The sequence below is a fragment of the Lotus japonicus genome, chromosome 1 (genome assembly GCF_012489685.1).
Source record: "Lotus japonicus ecotype B-129 chromosome 1, LjGifu_v1.2".
NCBI lineage: Eukaryota > Viridiplantae > Streptophyta > Magnoliopsida > Fabales > Fabaceae > Lotus > Lotus japonicus.
In genome coordinates this window covers 132309824-132335610 of record NC_080041.1, presented here as the reverse complement: position 1 = coordinate 132335610, position 25787 = coordinate 132309824, and the positions used below count along the sequence as shown (strand labels likewise).

Here is a 25787-nt window from a genome sequence, read left to right as displayed (position 1 = left end):
GTGGAATAAACTCTTAACTAAATACTTAAGAAGCCGCTTTACCAACTAAGCTTGTTATTTGGTCCAATGTCTAATTTATATGCTGAATTCATAGTGGTGAAATAACAGAAAATGTTTTTCCTTTTTTTCCTCAAGTGTCGAGGATCTCGGCAAGAAGGATTTCCCCAACTAATATTTTATTGACCCAAAAGAAATCAAACCCTCAACCTATATGAATGTGAGAATTAAACCTGAAGACAATTGTGATCATACAAATGCGATTTGGATTATCTCATTAAAATTCATATGAGAAAATGTCATAGAATTTTCAAGAGGATCAAAATCTATTCAAATTCCTCCCACTAAGCACGTTAAAATTGGTGAGACCACTTACACCGAGCGACTTAAAAGTCAAGCAAAAATTGACTAAACAAGGTCAAGCAAAAAATTATATTGTAGTATTGGTTACGTTCAGTTTAAAAACAACGGAAACAGAAGTTCCACTTTCCAAATACCACTAGAACCTATTGAAAGTTTTAATGTTAAAACAAACAGGCATGGTATTTGTCTACTATTTGATAGTAGTATGTAATTTTTTAATTTATTTTTTAAAATAAGGTTTATAATAAAATTGTAAATTGAAGACTCGTTATTTTATGAATATCTAGTAGTACTGGAATTTTTTATTAAGCAACCAATCAATCAACCAGGGTAGGGGTCATTTTGTCCTTTTATGACGAATTTTCTCCACCGTGTTGTGTGGGTTGTGGAGGTGGGTGGGAATAATGACTATCATCAATATACAATATTCCTTTTCAATGAGCTCAATAGTAGTAGTATTAAGCAACGACGAAGGTTCAAGGAAACAACCACGAACACGAAGGTAGGTTCAATTGATAGGTGGGGATAAGCAAGTAGACTAGTGCAGCGGTTCAACACTCCGTCCCTTAAACATATAGTTGGATGTTCAACTCTTAATTTTTGTGAATGAAAAAAATTCATTAATCAACCTCCTATTGCTTAATACGATGATTGTGAGGTGGAATATTAGCCTCACAGCTAACCACTGTAAAATACCTTAGTTAACACTGGAAAAAAATTGATAGGTCGTAACTTCCAACAAATGATAGAATTTATATTGATTTGGACATATGTACCCTATATTGAGACTAGAGACATATTTATAGAGGTTTGACAGAGATCATGACGCCATAAAAGTTTTAATTTATGTGCCAACTATATGCATTTTGTATAAATAAAAAATTAACTCAAGATTTTGTGGATTTTCTATTATAATTCTTAGTCCACAAATATTTTTGTAAATTCGTAATTCGGTCCTTCACTTATGAGAAATTGACTCATATAAGCATGACATTGTAAAATCATACTAGTATCTGTTGGTGTTAACACAAAGTGGCTTGCTCCTCCCAGTATATTCAAACATTCATACTTTATATATGAGAAAATATAATAAGAGACGTGCACACATCACACATGATTATCGATTACCCTTTAGTGTGATTACTCATAAGCCTTCACAGTTTACCAATACCATAATGGTAGCCTTACATATGAGACTTGTTTTCACTAAATGAAATTGATTTGTGCTTAAGGTTTTAAACTGCAGCAACGATTACTGTTAAAGTAGTCATAGTTGAAAACTATGGACAAATGAGCCTGATGCGACCATGGAGATCTTCAAAACAGTGATGTTGCTGCCGCAACCAATCTCACTGTCATAAATTTAAAACCTATATGTTTCATTGATTTGAACCCTATCTACATGAATTACTTTGCTGAATAACAATCCCCTATACCCTGCACAACATAAAGTCCTAAACTACTCTAGTAGTCTAGTGCCTAAACTTTACCATAACCAGAACCTGTTTAGTGTTTATATCCTAGAAGCCAGAGGTGTAGTTCTCTTACCTTCAATACATACTTAAGCTATAGCTTATAACAGATTCTTATATGTATGTCATCATCAAGTACTACTACTACTCTCTCTTCTACTCCACTGTCTTTCTGCACCTGCAGACTTGCATACTGCTTGTAGTGTTACAATGCAACAGCTACGCGTAGTTAAGGTTTTGAGCTTCTCAGTTGATTAGTGTGGAAAACTTATCTAAATGCTCGTAATGAGTCTTCCACTCACCAATGACATCACCAGAACCATGCAGCTAATAAAAGGTCTCACGCCAGCTGACTGTGAGGCACTCAAATCAGGAGGGCTTGAGGACCCAAAATCTGAAGGTGGGGTAGCACTAATAGAGCTGCAAAAAAAATGGTATGATTAGTATCTTGAAGGTTTAAAGGTGCCAAATAAAAATCTTGGCATTTACTTACCCGGATGAGCCAGCGCCTCCTGAAGATGATGGATAAATGCAAGAACCAGAACCTAGTGACAAATAAAAGAATTGTTTAAAACTAGCCTTCAATTTTTTGAAGCTTAATATGAAAGTTTGGGATAAAAAATTAAGATCTTACTCGGGTTGGTAGTAACTATGGTGGCTACTCCTCCAAAGTCACAGCTTGTTGGAGCAGGATTCTTTTGGTAGTAGCTATTGAAGGCAACAGAAGCATGGTTTTGTAATGAATTTGGATTGTAACAACTCCCACCTTGCTGTATCTGTGAACAATCTGCAGTCCCCTTTCCACAAGCATAGTCCAGTGCTAATTGTAGAGTTGTTTCCGGAATGCCAGTCTTCGCCACACACCAGCTCCCTTGAGCATTTGTGTTTTGAGGAGGAGGCTGGGGGTTGTTTACCCCAGGAACACTTCCTGATGGGGGTGGGTAAGAAGCCATAGGGTTGGTAACTGGTTGTGCACCAGGAAATGTAGTCGGGGCTGTGACCGGATTGGTGACCGGTACTGGAGAATTGGCAGGATTTGTAGGGGTTAAGGGAACAGGTGTGGTAGGATTGGTGGGAGACACTGTGACAGGATTGGTGGAAGGAACTGTGATGATGGCTGGTGTTTCTGGGGGTGCGATAACTGCACCTGATGCTGGATTTATAGGGGAAACTGGGGTAGGTAAGCTGCTTGCTTCTTTTAGAGTTCTTCTGATATGGACTTTGCTAACCTCTAATATCTCTTCCTCTTCTCTTCTGATCCCTTTCTGTACACTTGTGTGTGCTTCTACATATAATGCAACTACTCTTTTTGTAATAAGAGAGTTTGCTTCAAGATACTTGGATACGGTTTTACTAAATTGAGCTAATTCCAATGAACTGGAAATCATTGAGTTCTTGATTGTCAGAACTATTGGAACATCTTTGCATGGAAGAATAGAAGCAGCAAGGGAGGCTCGCTTGATAACAGATTGAACAAAGCTAACATCCATGCCTAATTCCCCATCAATGCTATCTTCTATCATGATAATTGAATTTATTTTCTTTATAAACCCAAGAACCCTAAGGAGATCATTTTCATATATTGGACTCAAATTCTCTAAGAATGACAGCGGAAACGCTACCGAGATTTTTACTTCACTGCTTAATTGAAGCTTGGTGAGAACTGAATGAACTGATTTCAGAGTGGAAAAAAGTAAAGGTATCTCATTCTGACCTAAACTCCCACCATCACATCTAGCAATTATGCTAATGGTGTCTGCTAGTGGAAGAATGCTCACAAGATGAGCTTTTTCCCATGAAACACCAGAAACAACATTTTCAACTAGGATTTTATTTAAGAAGAAATCAACTAACTTGTCAGAGTTGGTCAGACTCAGAGGGCTCAAAATCTTGAGATCCTTTACAGAAACCCAAATCTGAGACTGGAAGATCTTGTCTTTCTGGAAGAATGTGTTTCCAGCAGATGTTGTAGATGGAGTATCTCTTGTCTCATGATATGAAAACCCCACCAGAGTTCCTGCAAAGAGTGGAAAAACAAACAGGATTAGAGTGTAAAAATCTCAACTTTGTTCTTCACTAAAATTTAATCTTTCTCTGCTGAAACAAGCACAAAGTTTAAAGACAGCAAATTGAACATCAATAGTTGCAGATTCAGAAACAAAAGCAACCCCAGGAAGTAGAAACAATTACTAATGATTACTGGGTGACAAAAGTTTCAGTAATTACTCACCAGAGCAGCTAATAATAAGAACAGAGAGGAGCAAGAGGCATAGAGAAGCTTCCTTGGCCATTGTGAAAGAGTGCTTGTGTTCTGGAATTGAGATTTTAGAACCAGCTTGTTGGAATGTTAGTAGTGTGAATCATGGGGAGGCATTGTTGGTTTTAATAACATGGCAAAGAACTGAAAAGGTGAAGAGGAGTGAAAAGGTTACACAAAAGAAAACAACAACAACAACCCAAGTTCGTTGTTTGTTGTGACTAAAAAGGATATTACTTTGTCACGAAGAATGGTCATGGAAGTGTGTTGTTGTGGTGTGATCACATTATCACTGCAAAAAAGAAGAAGCAATGAGCCTGTTTTTTCTTTCTTAATCCCCAAAGCCCAAAGTGCTTTATCTAGCTGCGGCCTTCCAAATTTGACAAAAACATTTCATGTTCGTTTACTGATATTGAGACACATGTCCTGTTTCTCTGTTCACACAGACACTTCTGTTGTGTAAATCGTATCTTTATGTTCATGTTAAGAAAATTTTAATTTAATTAGGTTATAGGTAGGTTTGGTAGCATTGAGAAGTGATATAAGAGTTTCGTTTTGTGTATGTCATGTTTTTATGATGAAATTGAACATATTATGAGATTTCTGTAACCGAACATTTTGGTTTTATGGAACATAACATAACAGAATAAAAAACTTTCTTAAAACTTTAACACCTTAAAAAATGTCTCCAATTTAAATTTGAAAATTTTTGTATCCACATTTTAAAATCACTTTTTATAGTGAAAAACACTTATTATATTTGTAGACAAACATAAATGAATTTATGCTTTTTAAAAAATCACTTAAAATAAAATCAATTATTTTTTTAAAACTAAAATGACTTTTATTAAGAAATGATAAATGAACTAATTGTTTTTCACTTAAAAATAATTGATTATTTCAAAAGCTATTATGAGGTTAAAACTGAGGGTTTAAGCTAGAGACTCAGGAGGAACAAGTGTTGAGCTTATAAGAGAGAGATATGTCTGAAGGAACCAAAGGAAGATAGAAGAATTTTATAGCCGTGATGTAGAGGGAGAACATAGTGTGTGCGTGGGCATGAAAAAAGCTACGCTCATATGAAGACATGTCTGAAGGAACCAAAAGGAGATAAAGGAATTTTATAGCCGTGATGTAGAAAGACAAAATTGTGTGTGCGCGTGCGCGTGAAAAAAGTTGCGCTCCTAAGAGGGAGACATGTATGAAGACAGAAAAAGGAGATAGAGGCATTTTATAGCCATGATGTAGAGAGACAAAATTGTGCGTACGTGCGCATGGAAAAAGCTTCGCTCCTAAGAGGGAGACATGTCTGAAGGAACCAAAAGGAGATAGAGGAATTTTATAGGCGTGATGTAGAAAGACAAAATTGTGTGTGCGTGTGCGCGTGAAAAAAGTTGTGTTCCTAAGAGGGAGACATGTATGAAGGAACAAAAAGAAGATAGAGGGATTTTATAGCCATGATGTAGAGAGACAAAATTGTGTGTATGTGCGCGTGGAAAAAGCTTCGCTCCTAAGAGGGAGACATGTATGAAGGAACAAAAAGGAGATATAGGGATTTTATAGCCATGATGTAGAGATACAAAACTGTGTGTATGTGCGCGTGGAAAAAGCTTTGCTCCTAAGAGGGAGACATGTCTGAAGGAACCAAAAGAAGATAGAGGGATTTTATAGCCATGATGTAGAGAGACAAAACTGTGTGTACGTGCGCGTGGAAAAAGCTTCGCTCCTAAGAGGGAGACATGTCTGAAGGAACCAAAAGAAGATAGAGGGATTTTATAGCCATGATGTAGAGAGACAAAACTGTGTGTACGTGCGCGTGGAAAAAGCTTCGCTCCTAAGAGGGAGACATGTCTGAAGGAACAAAAAGGAGATAGAGGAATTTTATAACCATGATGTAGAGAGACAAAATCGTGTGTACGTGCCCGTGGAAAAAGCTTCGCTCCTAAGAGGGAGACATGTCTGAAAGAACCAAAAGAAGATAGAGATTTTATAGCCGTAATGTAGAGAGAAAATATTGCGTGTGCGTAGAAAAAAGGTTATGCTTCTAAGAGAGAGACATGTCTGAAAGAACTAAAAGGATATAGAGAAAAAATTGTGTCTACGCGCATGAAAATTTACACTCCGCGCTTGATTTTAGATGATGTAGATTTACTTCGACATACCTTAGTCACACTACTCAGTACTCACTCTCGGGTGGTAATCCGATGCTACCTACTCATTCCATTCAAATAATTGAATTTTTTTTTATGAGTAGTGAATAAATTGCTGAACCAGTATGTCAATATTCAACCGTCGGATTCACTAAGTCGGCATGAATGATGACTAGCTGATGTACCGGCCGCACGATCAATTTGTTAGTAGTGACAAAAGCTAAAATATACTTTTAGGTGCTATTAAGAAACTCATTAAGAAAATAAACTTTTTTACTAGTTCACCTTTACGCTAAGAATGATATAACTTGAAAGACCAACCTTTGCAATGACGAAATAAAGTTTATTTAGCCGACAGCATACTGAAACTCAAAGGAAATTTTGCATTTTTATTGTAACAAAGGTAAAATCTAGAAAGGGGGAAGAACTGGCCGAAAAGTAAATGGTTATACTTTTAACTCTACGATAGATCCTCACTAGATTCTCTACGCTGACTCCAATCCACATGGTCTGATCCTAAGTAAAATCAAGAAAGGGGGAAGAACTGGCCGAAAAGTAAATGGTTATACTTTTAACTCTACGGTAGGATCAGACCATGTGGATTGGAGTCAGCGTAGAGAATCTAGTGAGGATCTATCGTTGAGTTGGGTAGATGATGTTAAAGTTTCCAATAATGTTACAGAAGAAAATAGGAAGAGAAAATGAGTGAAAATGATATGGAAGAGAAAGTAAGGGGAGAATGAATAAAACTCTAAAAATTTATATCAAAATCAGTGATATAAGCTCAGCAAAACCCAGTAGTAATAGTAAGGCTTAATTGCACTTTTGGTACATCAACTTTGGCCTTCCTGCGAAAATCGTCCCAAAACTTCAAAATTAGCCAAAAAAAACGTCCTAACGTTTACACCCGGTTGCAAAAATGATCTTCCGTCAAATTCCATCCAATATTTAACGAATTCTGGGATAAAAATTAATAAAAAAGAAGAAAATAAAACAAAAATATAGAAATTGATGAGTGTTCATCTTCTTCAAAGAACCTTCATCATCATCTTCATATTCTTCTCTAGAAAACCCAGAAGCAAACCAAAAAAATCATCAACCTCACCCCAAACATCAATTTCAGATCTCAAATCAACCATCAATTGAAGATGATCACAAACACTAGAACCAAGTCATTCAATTTGTTAATAATATTGTGGGCAAGCTAACCACCGAACACAATGCTTATCAAATAACCACCCAACACCTCTAACATCATTAATTGCAGCAACTCTCACATAGTTGATGGGTCCTTCAAGTATGGCCTCTTGTCTATCCTGTGCCTCTTCAAGTTACGAACCCAGATGCACCAAGCTCATACCTGCAATCAACCCACATGTGAACACCAACAAACCCCAGAAACCCATAATCCAAAAACCCTAACCCAGATCAGAGAGAAGATGAAGAGATCGATAGAGATTCAAAGACAGATCCTTTCCCCAAAACCCCAAATCCAGAAACCATTCAACTTAAACCTCAACCCAAAAAACGTTTCAGTTATTGAAGAGGGGAATAAAACCCTAAAATCCAAATGAGGGAAACGTATCAGCCTCTTCTCATATCTTTAATTTTCACGCAGCCACAACAGGGATTAGTAACAGCAGCCATGGCTGCGGGTTCTCCTCATTGCGAGCAACAACGACGCAAGGTCAATATATCGAACTCATCCCCTTCCTCTCTTCTCTGTTGAGACATAAATAGATATGTTCTAATTCTTTAATAATTTTTTTATTGGTATATAGGATATTTATTTTTGGATGAAAAAGCTTGATTTTGATTTACTCAATTATATGAAGATGAAGGAAAAATGGGATAAGATGATGAATTTCTGGGTTTTTAATATGAAGATGATGAATGTCTCAGAGACTAAATTTTTTAATTAATTTTTTGAGGAATATTCCGTTAGTTTTTGGATGGAATTGGACGGAAAACCAATTTTGCAACCGGGTGCAAACATTAGGGACGTTTTTTGCTAATTTTAAAGTTTGATGACGATTTTCGAAGAAAGACCAAAGTTAGGGGATCAAAAGTGCAATTAAGCCTAATAGTAATAGATTGATGGTTAGTTCCAATTTGCTTATAGTTTGTGCTGTGCAAGGGTCAACAGTACAACGATATTATGAAAGATCATGGCAATGGCCCCTAACCATAGGATACAATCTCTACCTGGTTGAGTGGGGCAACAACCCACGTGGAACAATTGATCTTGGATGATCTCCTTTCAAATTAATCAAAAGTTAATACTTTCTGACTAGGTTTCCTACCGAAAGCAAAGCAATAGAGAGAGAGAGGGTTGATTCTGAATCTAAAAAAAGAAAAAGAAAAGGAAGAACAGGAGCGAGAAGACAGTTTGTCGACAAGGGTACTATATATGCTATTGACAATGTTGTTTGTTGGGTCTTCCCAAAAGAAAAACTAGTATTCATATATTGACCTCCTGTATATGAACTAACTAGTATTATTATGATATCTTTAATCCTTTAAGAAAGCAAAATGAAGAGAGTAGATATTCTTATGTTTAGTCCTTTCAAAAACCACTTAGTTTTAGAACAAAGAAAAAACTTCAGCCCTGTACTTGACGATCATCTATAATGATAGTGGATCTTCAAGGAAATGTTTTCCCTTGATATTATTGATGAAAACCTTTATTTATATAAGGCTTAAATAAGTTTTTGGTCCCTAACATTTACTAAATGCTTGGTTTTCGTCTCTCGCCGGAGCAAAGGTGGGCTTTAGTCCCTAACCTCTGTCAAAAGGTTTGGTTTTAGTCCCTCCGGAGCTCTTGGTCAACGCCGGAGCTCCGATTGCCCATGTGACATGGCCACGTGGGATTAATGAGGTCATGTGTTAATTCTTTTTCTTTTCATTTAAATTAAAAAAGGAAATTAACATAACTAATTAAAACTTAATTTACTAACCTAATTAAATGCATATATTCATTCTCTCACACGTTCTCTCTGTTACCTCTCTTTCTCACCATCACCATTTTCTCCTTCTACTTCAACCAAGCAACACCTGAACACCACCGCTCCTTCATCTTCCTCTCGACAGCCACCACCCTATCACAACGAGTTCCTCTATTTCCAGCAACCATCGTCGCCCTCCTCCTCTGTTCAGCGAACTCCAGAGCCACGGGACCACCATCACGCGACACCACCGCCACCGCCACCGCCAACAGGTGCAGCAGTCGCGAGCACGACCGGCATCACCGCGGGCTTCTCTTCATGACCGTGAAGCTGTCACCACCAACCGTAGGAAAGACAACAAAAAGGAGCCACCACTGTTAACTTCTCCCCTATTTATCAGCGAGATCCGGCGAGATGGATGAGCTAATGGTGAAACCGGCATCGCGACTAGAATCCCCTTGAAGCCAGCTTCAAAACCCCTAAATCATTTTGATGATCGACCACCGTCTTCTCCGGCAACTTGGCTCACTCGGAATCTAGCTGTGTGTGCTCTGTAGTGTTTCGGGGTGGGTTATGATTGTTGGGTTGTAATTTTGGTGGGGTTGTTTTGTTTTTGATTGTTGGCACCATTCTTATTCTTTTGCTGTGTTGTGGTTATACATGCTTATGCATGTTTACTGTTTAGCCTTCTGGGTTTAAATGAAGCTTTGTCTCCTTCTATGCTTATTCTACCATTGCATATGGTGTTAATAAATTGTTAAGAAGATGATGTATTTAAATGTGGGTTTTTTTTCTGGGTTTATGCCTCTGATTTGCATAGCTAAATGTGTTTCTGGGTTTGGGATTTTATTCTGGGTTTGGGATTTTGTTTTCTGGGTTTGAGGATGATATGGTGTTGAAGATGATAAGATGAAGATTTAATTTGAGATTTAAGTTTGATGGTTTAAGTGAAAGATTTAATTTAAATGATGAGATTAAAGGTTTTAATTATGAGTTTTTTTTAAATAAAATAAAAATTAACACCTGGCCTCATTAATCCCACGTGGCCATACCACATGGGCAACCGGAGCTCTGGCGTTGGTCAAGAGCTCCGGAGGGAACAAAACCAAACATTTTGACAAAGGTTAGAGACTAAAACCCACTTTTGCTCCGGCGAGGGACGAAAACCAAGTATTTGGTAAAGGTTAGGGACTAAAAACTTATTTAAGCCTTTATATAATTACATGGTTGACTAATAATAAAGGCTAAAGCCTAATTACAGGCATAATTATAGAAGAATAAATATAAGAATATTTTATTCTATCACACCCCTACAGTCGAAGCGGGAGGTTCACCGATGCTGAGACTGGAAGGAAAATCATCAAAAAGAATCCAAGGAAGACCCTTCGTAAAAATGTCTGCAATCTAATGACGGGAAGGAACATGAAGGACGCAAGCCCGATATCCACTTTGTTCGGGAAAAGGTCGCTCGTGTTATTATTAGTCAATCATGTAATTGTATAAATAAAGACTAAAACCTAATTACAGGCATAATCACATGAGAATAAATATAAGAATCATATCAGTCTTTCAAATTGATCAGCCCTCCACTGTTTTTACCAAGCTTATGTATTTGTATGCAGGCATACAGCAACACTTTCAATATATAATGAATGCTGCTCTACATATGACATGGGTTTCAGCAAATATGACACTTGTATGACTTCTGATGGTCAGAATTTTCTATCTGAAAATACGAGACAATTTTATTAAGGAAAAGAGCAACAAGCATTCAGTCCCAGCTATGCAGAATCTCTCCTAGAGTTCTAAAGCTTAAAGAAAAACAAAGCTAGTGATCCGAAACAAAATCAGCTAAAACCGAAGCAAACAACAAAAACGACAAGAAAAACAGATTACATGATTATTGAACAATTTAAAGCTGAACATGAACGAAGGACCTGAATGGAGAATTTAAAGCAGAGACATACTGAATATTAGATTTAACTATAATAAACACACAAAATCAAAAGGACAGGAACTTGAAATACCTGAATGAGATATTGAGATTTTCTCAAGCTCTTCACAAACCTCAATGCTGATGATAAATTTTTGCAGCAGAACCAGAAACATTGAGATCAAGAGAGAAGATGAGGCAGAGAGTTAAAGCTCCCAATTTGGGGAGTTCAGAATGCATTAGATGAAGGTTTTAGAGGGTTTTTGAAAGTTCTGTATTCCATTTACCTCTACTAATAAACTCCCAAACCCTCATTTTCCCTCCTAAAATTCCCACTCAAACAAACACTTCAAAATAAATTTCTCATTGTGTAAATCATATTTATAATTGGAGAAAGCTTCTGCCATGGATGTAACAAGAGCAAATGATCAAAAAACTGATCGCGCCTAGGAACTATCCATATATACACATTACAAAGAAAAAATAAATATCATCAAGCAAGCAGAAAAGCAACTCCCCAACCAACTCTTCAGAGCTTTGGCTTGTTAAGCCTTTGGGTCAGACTCAATGAACAAGTCAGTGAAGAAGGGATCAAGAAGCGCTTCCTTGGCTGAATTATACTTATTAAGACGTTTCTTCAAGGATCGTAGATCTCTCTCGTTGTCTGAAGTACGTTCCTGCAAAACAGCAATTGTTCATTCTATACCGCCTTGTTTCGGGTAATTCATTTGCTGTTCTTAGCAAAGATAACTTCCATCGTTCACTTAATTTAAGTCTATAGTATCACTATCCAAAGAAAAATGAGTTCAACTTGAGTATTTACAAAAGTTATATAACACAAGAGTCAACATGCATAGTATATTCAACAATAATAATAATAACTGATTTTTTCATTATTAACAACCTGAAAACAAGTAATGCAGAGTCTTATAACATCAAAGTATATAGAGCAAGACTTAGAGAGTAATATCTAAAACTAAAAATTGCAGTTCTACAAGAATCCATATCCATATATGAAAAATAAGCAAAACTGGGACGTGGTTGTTAAAAATTGATATAAGACTTACAAATGATTTCTTCAAGAGCAGTATGTCTACCAAGTAGACAAGCCATAACACATTTGTTTTAGGATAGCTGTAAAAAGCAACAAAATTTTAGTGTCTGGAATTCACTAAAAACACACTTACACAGCATAAAGAACATTGGAACATCTATACCAGGACTTATTCTAATATCAAGAGTGAACCAAATTTATACACATGAGTAACATGATCATTTGGTGCAGCGACAAATTTCATATAGGCAGAATGTCAAAGGGAATTTATGGTCTACAAGGAAGACCTGAGAGGAACTTATCCTGGATCTAGAACATGCATCACATTTGTGATATATGTATACATTGGCATGGACACTGTGTACACACACAGAATGTGATACTTCTAGTCAAGTATTCAAGCTCTACCTTTCCGAGTGGTGTGAAAATTGGCCTTAATATATATACACAGTCATTTGGGGATCTATCATATGAGAAAGACTTTCTTATGTGAGAGTGAAAAGGGAAAATCCTGATCAGATTAAATCATGAATGGTCATAAGTCAAAACTAAAACATGAGGTCACATGACATTGACCATTAAATAACTTTTAACCTTCACCATCCATGTATGGTTGTATGATCAAGATATACACTCCTCACCCACATAAAAAGCATTTCCTACTAGATACATCCCCCACTGAGTTGAGTGTCTTACCTTCCTTCCCAACAATCTTCAGTGACCTCCTTCATCCTCCGATATGTTTCTGACTGCTTGTGATGGTTAGAATCATCAGTACAATTGGATGGAACTAACAAAATATGACTCTAAGTAAGCAATCCTCACCTGTTTGTCCCCTTTTGGACCTTTAAATAGGTCAGGATCAGATGAAAGATCCAAGTATAGTATTCTATCACCTGAGAGAATAGAAAAAGTTACTCATAACACGTGATAAATTTAAGATATGCTAACATATTAAAGGCAAAGTTTCAAGCGCTCACATGTGTTTATTCTTGATAAAGTAAAGTCAATAATAGATATCATCAATCCATATGTTTTAACTAACATATTCCTGCCATCCAGAGTGAACTGCAACGATGTTACAGAATCACTTCGACTAACAAGTAAATTTCCCCTGAGCAATTGGATATCATTAAATTAGTAAACATTCAAATGCTGTGATTACATATATGATGCTTAATATCACTGCATGATTGCCCACCAGTGAAGATCTCGATGTTCAAATTCATATCCAGACTCAGCCACGGCAAGCCCAGCGGTAACCTGGATTTTATGACGGAAATTAACATATTAATTAACCACTCATTAAGCGGCAAGCACCCTACAGATGTAGCATGTAGAACATACCTGGACCAGTAAAGTCCTTGCCTCGTCAAAATTCAGGAGCACAAAACTTTCAAGATCCTTGCCACCATGTTCTTGTACAAACACCACATAACACTAAATGTGACTAAATGTTAGTATATTGAACATACAGAATACTTCCTTAAATGCAGGGAGATAGTCATAATTGATAATGGAATTATGGATTTCTCATTTGATGTAACAAATATACTAAATTAGTGACCAAAGAGGAAAACTTCAATTCCTCATTCCAACTTATCTAAAATTTTCAATTCATTTTTTAACAACAAGCCTTTATTTGTGAAACATATCACCAAGTGTTTGTTTCACTGAAGAGGCTAGTAGCTTCAAAACCCAGGTGCACCATTACTATTTGGTGCAATATATACTGCAACTAACAGTGTGAAAATTTAAATTAGGAATAAACTTAAAGTCTACAAGTTAAAACACAATACCTGTTTATCTGGGAACTCTTTTGGGTGATCATTTTCTGAACCATGCTTATAATCCCAATCTTCCCATGCACGAATCAGTGTCTCATCATAAGGACCTTGGCATACTCTAAATCTATTACAGAAGACAGAACCATAGATTGATTAGAAGCTAGCACAGGCCACAAAATGAGTAGAAAATTTCCCTCACTGTAGAACAGAATAAATATTTTAACCAGGGTCTGAAGGTACTGAGCCTGCTAATCATCTGTTTTTCTACTTTCTACCATGCCACAATGGCCAAAAGTATGAACCAGAAGGTGGCAGGATAAAAAGGCTATGGTTAGTTTTTTTTTTAGCTTAATTTGAATTCAAATTCAATTCAATCCTCAGTTTACAAAAACAGATGAGGTGTACCACAAGTTTCTTCTTTTAAGGCTATGGTTAGATGAAAGATTAGTAATCAAAATTTTGTTTTCCCTTGGATGTTTTTCACCAGCACCTTAAAACTGTTTAATTCAGATACTCACTCTATGGATTCAATGAATGTTCTGCATAGATTATAAGAATCTCCATTATTTCCTCTCAGATGATTTAGAGTTTTGCAAAGAAGCACCTCCTCCAGCAATTCTTCTGATCTCTGATACATAAAGCCGCATAGTTCATGAACATAGCAATGCTATTAATTTATTAATGAACACAGCACACCATTCAGTTTCAATTAAATTTAAGGTAGCCATCAAGATGCTCACCAAATATTCTGATCATAGCAGGTAAAATACTACATGAGAAAACAACAATGCAATATAAATGCTAGTTACCTTTTGGATCTCCCCATTCACTCTGAAGTCCCCATCAAAAGGAACAATTTTACAGACATAATTGCCAACCTTGAAAGCTTCTCCAAATGTCCCTTCACCAATTTTAACAATAGATTCTGAACCACTGGAAAAAAGAAAAATTGTTTACCTATGAACATGAGGACATAGAATCATACTAAAAAAATCCTTTGGGTAGAATTCAAAATGTCATTGCGGCACTATTTGTTAGTTGTTACAACAAAGGAACTTCTGCATTAAAAATGGAGTAGTTCTTGTAAACTAGATTTGAGGTGACTTAATTTTGTGAGCATGAATTTTGAAATTCGCAGAGGGGAAATGATACCACCAAAACAATTTAGTTCTCACATACCATGAACCTTGCATCATCCCTAGCACAAGCTACTATCAGAAAAAACAACAACAACAACAAAAGCCTTATCCCACTTAGTGAGGTCGGCTATTGGATCACACAAGCTACAATCAGAAAAAACAAAAAAAAATAGATTTAGATTTATGATACAATTCTGTTGTGAGTTGTGATCTTATTGAAAAAAACATAATCTATTTCCAGTTAAGCAGCTAATGCGTGATCAGAGAACTGCAATGCATTATAAGGAAAGAAAAAACTTCAACACATTGTCTTGAATGGAGTAGTTCAACACACCAAATCAACCTCTTAATGTTGCATTCTAAATTCATTACAGACCACATTGTCTTGTAAACTAATAATAACCATACCAAGCACCAAAAGAACCCTTAGTGTATTTGGTAACTCATAACCATAGAAGTGGGTAGTATAGGATGTAGAAACAGGGCCTCTCAAAGCACACACTTATGCTAACCATTGTCTCCCATAAACCAAGATAGCATGTTACTAGAAAATAAGGAACAGATGAATACCTAGAGAAAACCTCTTGTAATGTTGAAGGTGCAGACTGTCCACAAATTGCTAATAGCGCAGAAAATGGACTCAAATAGTCACCATCTACTGAACATGATGTTGAGATCAGAGATAATTTCCTAACCGCAGCTTCTATATCTTCAGAACCTTGGCCATTTTGATCTAACAGCATCATATCATCTTTTTCCAAATCAGTGTCATTCTCAATAAGAATTTCATTGATTAGACTTCTATTTTCTCCAGTTTTGATGGTGTGCAGTTGTGAATTGCTTAGCTCAACTCGCTCTGTTGTTCTGAACTCTGAAGAATTGAAGCCAACATTCTGAATAGCTTCCGAACCCGTAGCTGGGGTATCTAGTATCTTAGATAGTGTGCTAGAGGGACCGCAGCTGTAATTTAATCTTCTGGACTGTAACCATTTTTCTAATCTGGAGCATATAGATGGCATTGGGCCCTCTTCCATTACATTGCCTACTGTCCACGTGCCAACTTTCTTTGGTGAGGGGCTCTCCTCCAGCAACTCAAAAGCATCAACCTCTTGAAAGTATAATCTCTCCTTGTCAAAATTCGGAGGTTGAGCAAGCTTTCCCTACACATACCAAATAGACTGATAAAACACAATATAAGAGTACATACTGTGAAAATAATTAGTAAGATAACTACAGTTAGGTATAGTAAACTAGAGTTAGTTAGTAAAGCTTCTCCTAGAAGCTATTGTATCTGTGTCGATATAAAGGCACCTTGTTCACTGTTTCAGTTGGGTTGAATATAACAATTCCACTTTTCAGTTACAGTTTCTCTAGTTATCTTACTAACTATTTTCATAGTATGTAATCTTATACACTAAACAGTTTAATCCATATAGAACACACCTATTGAGATATCAACCGATGATGTTATTCTTCAAAATTACTCTATCTGTTTCAAAACTATTATTGTTTAAGGTTATGCACATAGTTTAAGAGTTCATTAATTCATGTTATAATTTGACTAAAACGAATGATAATTATTGGTTAACTTATTGGTGAGAATTGTAATAGGTGAAAATGTAAGGTGGTAGTGGGAGATATAACATTAAATGAGAGCATGAAGGAAAGAATATGAGATTAAATGCTTTGAAATTGTAAAACAACAATGGTTTTGAAAAAAAACACATAAACAACAATAATTTTGAAACGGAGGGAGTACAAGAAATCCGTAATCCACAACTTCATGAGAAACAATAGAAGATTAATGGGAAAAGCAGAATAAAAAAGTTAGTTTTCAAAAATTGGCAGGCAAAAATGTAACATACTCTGGGTTTGGGAATACCAGGTTTCCCTTTTCTTTTGTCCTGCTTTATCTGAGGCTGGTAAACCATACAAGCACCAACTGCTATACTTGTCCTCCCTCTATTAATCAAAAATTAGATGAAACCGCAATTAATAACTCGTGGAAAGTAACAAATAAAGCACAAAACTCTAGATTTCTCTAATGACAGAGTGAAGAAACAGAGGCAAAAACTCCTAGGGTTTATTTGCTCAATTAAATTGTAATTGAAACAAAATAATTGGGAATTTTCTATCTGCAAACTTTCCAGTTTCAATTTTGAACACAAAATGCTGGCATGTTGATTTCATACACTTGTCGAAGCGCGTTCAAACATCTTCTAGCTAGTGTTCATACATGGAGGCTAGTGGAAATTCAAAAAGCTTGAAGAAAATGGCGAGCAAACCTGGTGGAAAGAGAACGATTCCAACTGACTCGCTTGTTGGGGTCGACCAAACTCACCCGAATCGGACGCGGAGGACATGGATCAGATTCCCTTCTGGAAACAAAAAATTGAAGATGTAAGCAATTTCATAACCCCTAAAAAATGAAGATGGTGATGATGAAGATGAAATAGTGAAATAGGTAGGAAGATGGAGTTTACTGCAAGTTGGATGGGTCGTTGCGAGGGTTTTTTCTCCGGTAAACGACGCCGATTTGTTGGCGCGGCGGTTGCGGTTCAGGTTCGACGATCTGTGACCATAAATCAACGGAATTCCCTGCGCCATGAGGAGGGATTTTTCTGGAGTTGGAACCTGTGGCCGGTTTCATCGTGCTCGTGCTCGTGCTCATGCTTCTGCTTCGTTTCTATGAATCGCTTAGTAGCGGGAAAAGTTAATTAAAAGAGGCTTTTTTTTTTTGAAACTATTAAAAGAGGCATTTGAAATGCAATGATTTATAAATTACTAGTGATTATACCCGTGCGATGCACGGGGTCTAAATCATTAATTTCGTTGAAAAAAGTGCTATTAATTTAATCCAACAACGGTTCATTATTTTATTATTATTTATCGGATCCCAACTACTCATATATTTATATTAATTATTTTTTAACTTTAAAATTAAAACAATGCTCCAACTACAATTTATTTAATTAATATTTATAACAGTAAAATTTAGATATAGATTTAATTAATATTTATAACAGTAAAATTTAGATATAGATTTAATTAATATTTAAATTCGGACAAAAGAGGTACGAAAGAGAAGCAAAACCAGATCTCGGTAGTCAAAACTAAGTACACAAACAGGAAATAAAACAATGTTATCACTACTTGATTTTATACGATATGTAGTTAAGACAATATATATTTTATTACTGGTGCAATGAACTAATTTTTTATGTAGCAGAAATTAATTAGTTGGAACAACCAAGGTTAGCAGAATCGGGCCGGTGATCAAACCGGTGAGGGTACCGATTTAAGGTTCATTGGTTCAACCGTATAATTGAACTCCGGTTTAATCGATATTACCATTATAAATTATATAATATTATTTTAAAATAAATACACAATATATGAGGTAGTATTGAATAAAAGAGGACAATATTTTTCCAAGTGTAAAAAAAAACTATCAGATATTAATATCTATGTATCATAATTTTATATTGAAAGTATAAATTTTTATGAAAAATTGTTTTTCTTAAATGATAAAACGTAGTCCCAGAAGAGATGGAAAAAAATATAGAGCCCCAAAATGCATTATTTTTTTCGTTTCAAATCGTTATGTTTTCTTTTAAAGATGTTTAATTATATGATGGTAATTACATTAGAAAAAACAATTAGTAAATAAACAATTATTGAGTGGTCTCGCTTAAATTCTCAATAGCCCAAATCTAAATTAGGGTTCCCTTTTAAAACTTCATATATAACCCAAATTCTTACTTCTCTCTTTTCACCTCATACACAAAACAGTTGCACTTCCAGTATAATATATTAAATAGTTAAAAAAATTCAAATATATATTGTTGAAATATTAGTAATAGATACTCATATCCTATAAAAAAAAATATGATAGTTAAATTAATAATTTTTCATAAATTAATACTTACAGTATATACGTTCAAAAAAATACTTACAGTATATGATTATTGATCCATTTTTTATTTTGGTAGACATAAATTGATACCTACATAATTTTACATAAGTTTCTAATTTTTTATTGATCTAATTTATTTATTTTTACTATGAATCACTTTTTTGTCACTATTGTGGTTTTAGGCTGGGCAAAGGTGCTAACCAGCCCACTAAGTAAAAAAATGCTATTCAATCGTTAAAAAAAATGCAATGTATACGGATTAAAAAAGTCTTCTAAAAAGGCTATGTATACGGATTAGAAAAATGGTATTCAATCAGCAATGTCTTCTAAAAAGCAAAAAAAAATGCTATTCAATCGTTCAATCCGAATTAGGGTTTTATGCTATTCAACACTCTTCCTCTTCCTCAACACAGCAGGCAGTAGCACATCTCACACACCTGTACAACATCTTCATCTTTCAAGTAAGCTTTGGGATTTGGGTTTGGCACCCCACCCTTTAGGCTACGCGCCCCAGCATTTTTTTTTTATTCCAAAACTACCCATCGGTAAATGATTTGCCGATGTCAAAATAACAATCGGTAAATGATTTACCGTTATTGTTCCTCAGTATGAACACCTTTATCCCATTACCCAGAACACGAAGAACAATATCGGTTAATCATTAACCGATTCTTATATTGATATCAGTATATCATTTACCGATTGGTAATCTGGCAGTTTGATCACCTTTTCACCATTATTCCTCCCTCCACCAACCCCTCCACCATTACTCCTCCCTCCAACAACCCCCCACCAGCCCCCCATAACTCGCCCAAACTACCTTATTCTACCATTACTCCACTCCTCCCTCACATTTCACCTTCCCACCACCACCACCATCTCCACATTTCCACCACCACCACCACCACCACCAAGGGAAAGCTTTTAACTTCTGGTAAGTGGTGTTAGCTTTGGTACTTTATTTATAGTTAGTTTAAGTAGTTAGTTGTTAGTTTAAGTAGTTAGTTTAGTTAGTTAAGTTGGTAATTTAGGCTGCTGAATCGTGAATCGAATCGGTAAATGAATTGCCATTAATGTATCGGATTATGATTTACCGTTATTATACCGGAATTTGATTTACCGTTATAGGGTCGGTTATTGATTTACCGTTATAGGGTCGGTTATTGTTTATGGCTTACATAATCGTCTCACTCTTCCTATTGGTGACCCGGCCACCCCTGACAAATGGTTTCAACTGCCAGAGATGGGATACCTTGTTGCCACAAAGTACCAATTGGTTCTCGTATCCTTATCCTCTATGGGTTGTAACACATACTTTCCACTGATAGGAGCCGGCCCACGAGATGAGCATTCTGTTATAGCTATTGGACATGTGATAAATCACTGGGTACAGGTATATTTTGACCAAATACACTAATATTTTAGTTGCCTACTAGCTTGTAGATTAATTTTTGTATGTGGAAGTTATCTAATTTTATGGTTATTCTCTAAAATGCAGCTCCAATTAACTCCTGGACATCCTATGCCGACTATTGCTCCCCAGTGGGAATGGCATAGTGATCTTGCCTCCAAATACTGGCGCAACCTATATGGTCCACGTTTAGGCATGTATGATGCACAATTCCAAGCTTGGCTTGGTGCTTTTAGTGGTCATGCGGACTATGTGGACATCACCACAGATTGAATGTTCTTGTATTGTGTAATATTAATTTGTAAACTCTCTGTAATTTGGTAGAATGTGGCCCTTATCACAGGTTGTTGTTAATGATGAAAATCTAGACATCATCATAGATTGGCAGGTTCATGCGTGTACTTTTGGTAATGTTAATTTGATGCACTTTTGGTAATGTTAATTTGATGCACTTTTGGTAATGTTAATTTGATGTACTTTTGGTAATGTTAATTTGATGTACTCTTGTCATTTTCATTTTCATTACCCTCCACCACCAACCCTGACATTACTCTCAACCACCAGCCCCAACCACTCTTCTACCATCCACCAGTACACCTTAAATGTTTTGACCGCACGCCTGAGCTATAAATATCTGTTGTGTCTTGCCTCTTCTTCTTACTCTTCATTCCTCATCTTCCTGTCTATTGTGTCTTGCCTCTTCTTATTACTCCTCTTTCTACACGATGGAACAAGACCCAAATCCATTCCTCCGCCATTGCAAAGGTCAAAGCAACAACTCTGGCAGCTCTCGTCCTCTCATTCCTGGCCCGGCTGGCGCCATCCAGGCTGCCATGTATGCCCGTAGATCCACCCCTAACACACCACTCATTCCGACCCAGGAAATCGTGAGGCTTTTGTAAGGCCTTGCTTTTTGTCCCCCTTGACTAACCGTTCTAATTTACTTCTCAAACGATTTCAAAAATTTAGGACCCCACGGGTGCTGTTGATGCTAGCATCCACCGCAAGGCATTTACTCACAGTGAATTTGCGAATGACATAACTGTTGGATCTGTTCTCGTTCTCCAAAAGGTCTGAAACCTAAACATGAAACTTGCTTCATTTTTTGGACAGTTAAGCATGGTTTAATTAAAGTATACATTTCACATGCAGGTTGCTGTGTTTGCACCTAGAGGAACTGTTTGTTATCTTAATATAACATTGCCCAACCTAGTGAAGGTATTCCCAAAAGATTGCGGACCCCATGACTTCATCGATATCACAGAGGAATAATTTTGTTTTCGGTGTTGCTTATGTTTAATTTGGTTGTGTAACCGTTTAACTTATTGTCATGGATTACTACATGCTTTGAATTATTTATATGTTGTCGTTGTTTCTGTTTTTTTCATTATAAGAGTCATAATATTAAGACTAAAAATATAACACATGTAAATAAAACGAGGCAAGAGTCATAACATAACATAAAAAGTCCTAACATATACATAATAATGGATCCCACATAACAAGTGTAATAAAATCACTCTCCCCGACCCCGCCCCCTGCGACCTCTGGGTCCACGAGCTCGACCTCCACGAACACCCTCTCCAAGATCACCCTCTCCACGAGCTCTGCCTCCACGAGCTCCGCCTCCACCTCCACGGGGTCTGCCTCCACGAGCTCTGCCTCCACGAGCTCTGCCTCCCGCAGCTGCGGCTCCTCGAATAGCAGAAAAGGCAACTCCCTGGGTACCAACGAAGGAACTCCGTCGAAAGAGATCGAGCGCCCTCTCCGTGAGGATCCGGGGTTGTGTCCCTGGAGCAAGAGCACCTGGCACCTCCAGGGACTGCTCCAACAACTCCACACCCCTACGTATGGCAGACTGCATAAAAATAATATACAAAAATAATTTCATTAACAAAAATCACAATTGAATGAATAAAAATAATATACAAGTTTAGAATCCAAACTTACCACGGCACTAAGCTCCTCCCTCCTATCCTCAGGGATGATGAACACATGTGACACTCTGCTATACCACCTCATGTAACCCTCCACCGCCTCTCCCGGATATGTAGCAGGTATCCCCTGAGGGCGGAGGTGCGGCTCAAACTCAGCATAGGCAGCATCTGTGGTCTCAGCAAGGGACCCCGTCGTCTGGATCTCAGAGGGGTGTCGAGGGATGTCCTGTATGAAGCCAAACTGGCGCATAACCCGCTCTGGTAGATGTCGGCTCACAGACCGGCCGTAAGGTGTCCGGATGTAGACGGAATAGAGGGCCCTGGGATCCCGCGGTCGAACATCTCGATGGTCCTCAAAAGGGGTCCATGTGATATCATCCACTGTAAGCTCATCGAGCATGACTCGTCTCTCATCGAGTCCGGAATGCGCGATCCGAGACGTGGACCACCGTTGCGCCCTAGGCTGGTCCTGTGTGTAGCCGGGGACCTCCGTCCTGATAATGACGCTGCTGGATATGTACTCATACGCCCATGACAACACGAGGGAGGTGAACCCACCGATCTGCGCTGTCTTCCTGCGGGATGCACGACTCAGCTGTTCGTACAACGAAGCCAGCGCAATCGCACCCCACGCGTACTCCGACACGCGACCGAGGTCCTCAAGCATCCCGATCCAGTAGACAGTAGTGTGGTAACCACCACTCTTGCTGGCAAAGAGGGTGGCACCAAGCTGGTTCACCAGCCAGATCCTAGCAGCATCCTCATAGCGTCCCCCTACAATGAAATGAATTAAGTTAACAGTTATTAATAATACTCTAAAAATAAATACAACTTAATAAAGTAATTATTGAGACATACCATCCATAGCAGACGTGTACATGGTCTTCAGAGTAATGAACCGAATGTTCTGGCCACCCGCCGCCTCAAACTCAGCCAGATAAGCAGCAACAGATCCTCCCAGGAGCTGGGCGCAGAGCGCTGCAACCTCGTCTCGCTCCCCTCTGCCTGGAGTGTAGAACCTCGACCCTGTGGGAAGATGGAGAAGAGCAGACACATCGTCCAGGGTGATAGTCATCTCCCCGAACGGCATGTGGAAGCTACTCGTCTCCTCATGCCATCTCTCAACAAGGGCCAGTACGACAGCTGGGTCTGTCTCCGGTAACCCGCACCAAGGCAGGTGATACAAACCCGTCTGCTGCAGCAGCTGTCGCACATATGTGTGGGCCTCTGAATCGCCATCACAGGGGAGGTTCCATACCTTCCCCCCAACAGTGGCCACCCTCAATGTCCGACGGTCCACGTACCGCGGGTCTGTGCGAAGAAGTGCCTGCCACGTCCAAGGAGCCTTGTGGTCAGGATAATGCGCAAGAAGCGACAGATCCTCAGGCCCCCCGGGAAACGGTGCCACCCTCTGGATGAGGTCGTCATCCGCACCGCCCTCTGCACCGCCCTCTGGCACCACATCTGGCATAACATCAGCAGCATCAATCTCCTCCTGCAGAATAAGAGGCTCCTCCTCCTCACCACTAAGCTCAGAAGAAGAAGAAGACTCCTCGCCACTAGGCTCAGAAGAAGATGTCTCCTGACGAGGTAACTCAGCCATCGGAGACAACGGAGCAGGGTCCAGCTCAGCCGGAGCCCTAGTAGCAGACGGAGCGGGGGTAGCTGACGGAGCCCCGACCGGAGTAGCAGATGGAGCCGGGGTAGCTAACGGAGCCTCGACCGGAGTAGCAGATGGGGATGGAGACGGAGCTGAAGCCTCTACCGCCTGAGTGGCTGCAATATGGTCGCCGCGCCTGGTAGAAGCATGCAAGCGCTCGTGTCGATCCGCTGGATCCTCACTAGTAGAAGCATGTCGTGACCTCTTCCTCCCGCCCTTCATTCTCGCTATCTGTGCAAAACAAACAAATTTAACAATACTTGTCATAATAAGTAAAGCATTTTCACATATGAGCATATCATTTGAGTCATTTTTTAACTTAATCAGGAAATTTCCAATCAATCGTTTAGCAACTAACCATAGCAAAAGGAAAATATAGAGAATTAGTTGTTAGTTTGCATGTGAATGTGATTAAATTAAATTTCTAGCTGTGTTAAGGTCAAGCAACCATCATCACAAGCAAACAAAAACAATAAACAACTTTCCTAATTACAACACATGAAGCATATGATTTGAGCGCTTAATCTTTTCCAATAAACAATAAACAATAAACAACTTTCCTAATCACAACACATCAAATCTATCTTGATCTTTTCCAATTCTCAACAAATCAGCAAAGTAATCCTGGAAGCTAAATACATGCCATGGTTAAATATTGGAAATAAATTTTGGAAGTCTGCACTGTCATACTGTCATATCGGAAAATCATTTTCCATTACCATATCGGAAAATCATTTTCCATTATCATATCGGAAATTGATTTTCCGATATTACAGTAAACCCAGAAACAGACCCAAATGCACCCCACTCGTGCCCGTACTCGTTTCATGGAATTTCAGGCAACAAAACACAACAAAACCTACCTCTAATCATCAATCAACTACCCTAGTGTTCAACCATTGACCTAATTCAAACTTCAAATGTGAAAATCATTGAAATCAAAACTTACCTTTTGAATGTAATGGAATGGGTCTTTGTGGGAGCTTTGATGATGATTAGAACCGACCTTGAGATGATTGAAGTGGTGGAACCGAGCTTTGAGAGAGGATGCGATTGAGGGAGGGAAATTTGGGTTTTGAAATAATGGGTTTCAAAACCCAAACTGTCGTGTTTATATGTTTTAAACACGATCGGTAAATGATTACCCGTTATAGAGTCGGGTAATCATTTACCGTTTTTAATCAACTGGTTTTCTGGTAATTTCGCCCCCCAAGGTGGGGCGGGGGGCCTAATGGGTGGGGTGTTAAACCCAAATTCCGTAAGCTTTCACTCTCAGACCCACTCTCTCCTCCGATCTCCCAGATGAGTGTTTGGCTGTGGTGTTTCGGTCGCTGAGCTTGGCTGATCGGAACCGGTGCTCGCTCGTATGCTGGCGGTGGCTCCAGGTTGAGGGACAGAGCCGACGTCGCCTCTCTCTCAACGCGTAGATGGATCTGCTACCGGTAATCATCTCTCTCTTTGTTGGGAAAAAAAGAGATTGAGAGGTATTTCCAGAAGACTATCAGAGGGATTAGTCGATGTCTCAAGTGGTGCCAATGGCTGATCACGGTTTGGGTTTTTATAGCTGCCATAATAAGCATTTGAGAGAGAAAGAAGATGAGAAAGGGGGGGCAAATGGGGAAGAGGTGAAGATTACAGAAGATTTGTAATCTGCAGCAGAGATAGTCCGTACCTGGTAGCTACCATGTTTCGGATCTTCTGTGTAGGTACCGGAAAAACCGACCCAAACCCGACCCGTGACCCGGCTCTTGTGGGTTTTCTCTTAT

At 38.2% G+C, this 25787-nt stretch overlaps 4 protein-coding genes across 4 annotated transcripts; 1 reads left to right on the top strand and 3 right to left on the bottom strand.

The window, feature by feature from the left end:
- Window positions 1–1674: 1674 nt before the first annotated feature.
- On the bottom strand, window positions 1675–4396 carry LOC130730948 (glucan endo-1,3-beta-glucosidase 12-like). The gene is made up of 4 exons (XM_057583104.1): window positions 4063–4396; window positions 2467–3849; window positions 2326–2377; window positions 1675–2252 (listed from the first exon to the last, which is right to left on the bottom strand). Exons 1-4 carry the CDS (start codon window positions 4121–4123, stop codon window positions 2105–2107), a joined length of 1644 nt encoding a protein of 547 aa, XP_057439087.1. The 5' UTR covers window positions 4124–4396; the 3' UTR covers window positions 1675–2104.
- A 6379-nt stretch (window positions 4397–10775) lies between these two features.
- LOC130730946 (serine/threonine-protein kinase haspin homolog) lies at window positions 10776–17788 on the bottom strand. The gene is made up of 15 exons (XM_057583101.1): window positions 17581–17788; window positions 17383–17475; window positions 16963–17059; window positions 15668–16257; window positions 14768–14891; window positions 14477–14586; window positions 13971–14082; window positions 13519–13611; window positions 13373–13434; window positions 13152–13285; window positions 12997–13067; window positions 12868–12920; window positions 12185–12251; window positions 11212–11794; window positions 10776–10910 (listed from the first exon to the last, which is right to left on the bottom strand). The coding sequence occupies exons 1-14, from the start codon at window positions 17766–17768 to the stop codon at window positions 11663–11665; spliced, it is 1926 nt and encodes a 641-aa protein (XP_057439084.1). The 5' UTR covers window positions 17769–17788; the 3' UTR covers window positions 10776–10910; window positions 11212–11662.
- A 2404-nt stretch (window positions 17789–20192) lies between these two features.
- On the top strand, window positions 20193–20786 carry LOC130732714 (uncharacterized). The gene is made up of 2 exons (XM_057584709.1): window positions 20193–20406; window positions 20512–20786. Exons 1-2 carry the CDS (start codon window positions 20257–20259, stop codon window positions 20695–20697), a joined length of 336 nt encoding a protein of 111 aa, XP_057440692.1. The 5' UTR covers window positions 20193–20256; the 3' UTR covers window positions 20698–20786.
- Window positions 20787–21828: 1042 nt separating this feature from the next.
- Window positions 21829–25265, bottom strand: LOC130726284 (protein MAIN-LIKE 1-like). Its single transcript, XM_057577530.1, has 4 exons — window positions 24971–25265; window positions 23220–24252; window positions 22375–23135; window positions 21829–22282 (listed from the first exon to the last, which is right to left on the bottom strand). Exons 2-4 carry the CDS (start codon window positions 24241–24243, stop codon window positions 21941–21943), a joined length of 2127 nt encoding a protein of 708 aa, XP_057433513.1. The 5' UTR covers window positions 24244–24252; window positions 24971–25265; the 3' UTR covers window positions 21829–21940.
- Window positions 25266–25787: the final 522 nt, after the last annotated feature.

What these genes read in the sequence shown, in the direction of transcription:
- LOC130730948 (XM_057583104.1), bottom strand. Translation starts at nt 4,123, where the DNA reads ATGGCCAAGGAAGCTTCTCTATGCCTCTTGCTCCTCTCTGTTCTTATT. An exon ending in TCTTATTATTAGCTGCTCTG is followed by an intron (nt 3,850 to 4,062) that starts GTGAGTAATTAC and finishes CACTCTTTGCAG; the next exon opens with GAACTCTGGTGGGGTTTTCA. An exon ending in GGAGGCGCTGGCTCATCCGG is followed by an intron (nt 2,253 to 2,325) that starts GTAAGTAAATGC and finishes TTTTTTTTGCAG; the next exon opens with CTCTATTAGTGCTACCCCAC.
- LOC130730946 (XM_057583101.1), bottom strand. Translation starts at nt 17,768, where the DNA reads ATGAGCACGAGCACGAGCACGATGAAACCGGCCACAGGTTCCAACTCC. An exon ending in CAAGGACTTTACTGGTCCAG is followed by an intron (nt 13,435 to 13,518) that starts GTATGTTCTACA and finishes CATAAAATCCAG; the next exon opens with GTTACCGCTGGGCTTGCCGT. An exon ending in GAACATCGAGATCTTCACTG is followed by an intron (nt 13,286 to 13,372) that starts GTGGGCAATCAT and finishes CCAATTGCTCAG; the next exon opens with GGGAAATTTACTTGTTAGTC.
- LOC130732714 (XM_057584709.1), top strand. Translation starts at nt 20,257, where the DNA reads ATGGGATACCTTGTTGCCACAAAGTACCAATTGGTTCTCGTATCCTTA. An exon ending in TGATAAATCACTGGGTACAG is followed by an intron (nt 20,407 to 20,511) that starts GTATATTTTGAC and finishes TCTAAAATGCAG; the next exon opens with CTCCAATTAACTCCTGGACA.
- LOC130726284 (XM_057577530.1), bottom strand. Translation starts at nt 24,243, where the DNA reads ATGAAGGGCGGGAGGAAGAGGTCACGACATGCTTCTACTAGTGAGGAT. An exon ending in GTACACGTCTGCTATGGATG is followed by an intron (nt 23,136 to 23,219) that starts GTATGTCTCAAT and finishes ATTTCATTGTAG; the next exon opens with GGGGACGCTATGAGGATGCT. An exon ending in GGGAGGAGCTTAGTGCCGTG is followed by an intron (nt 22,283 to 22,374) that starts GTAAGTTTGGAT and finishes ATTTTTATGCAG; the next exon opens with TCTGCCATACGTAGGGGTGT.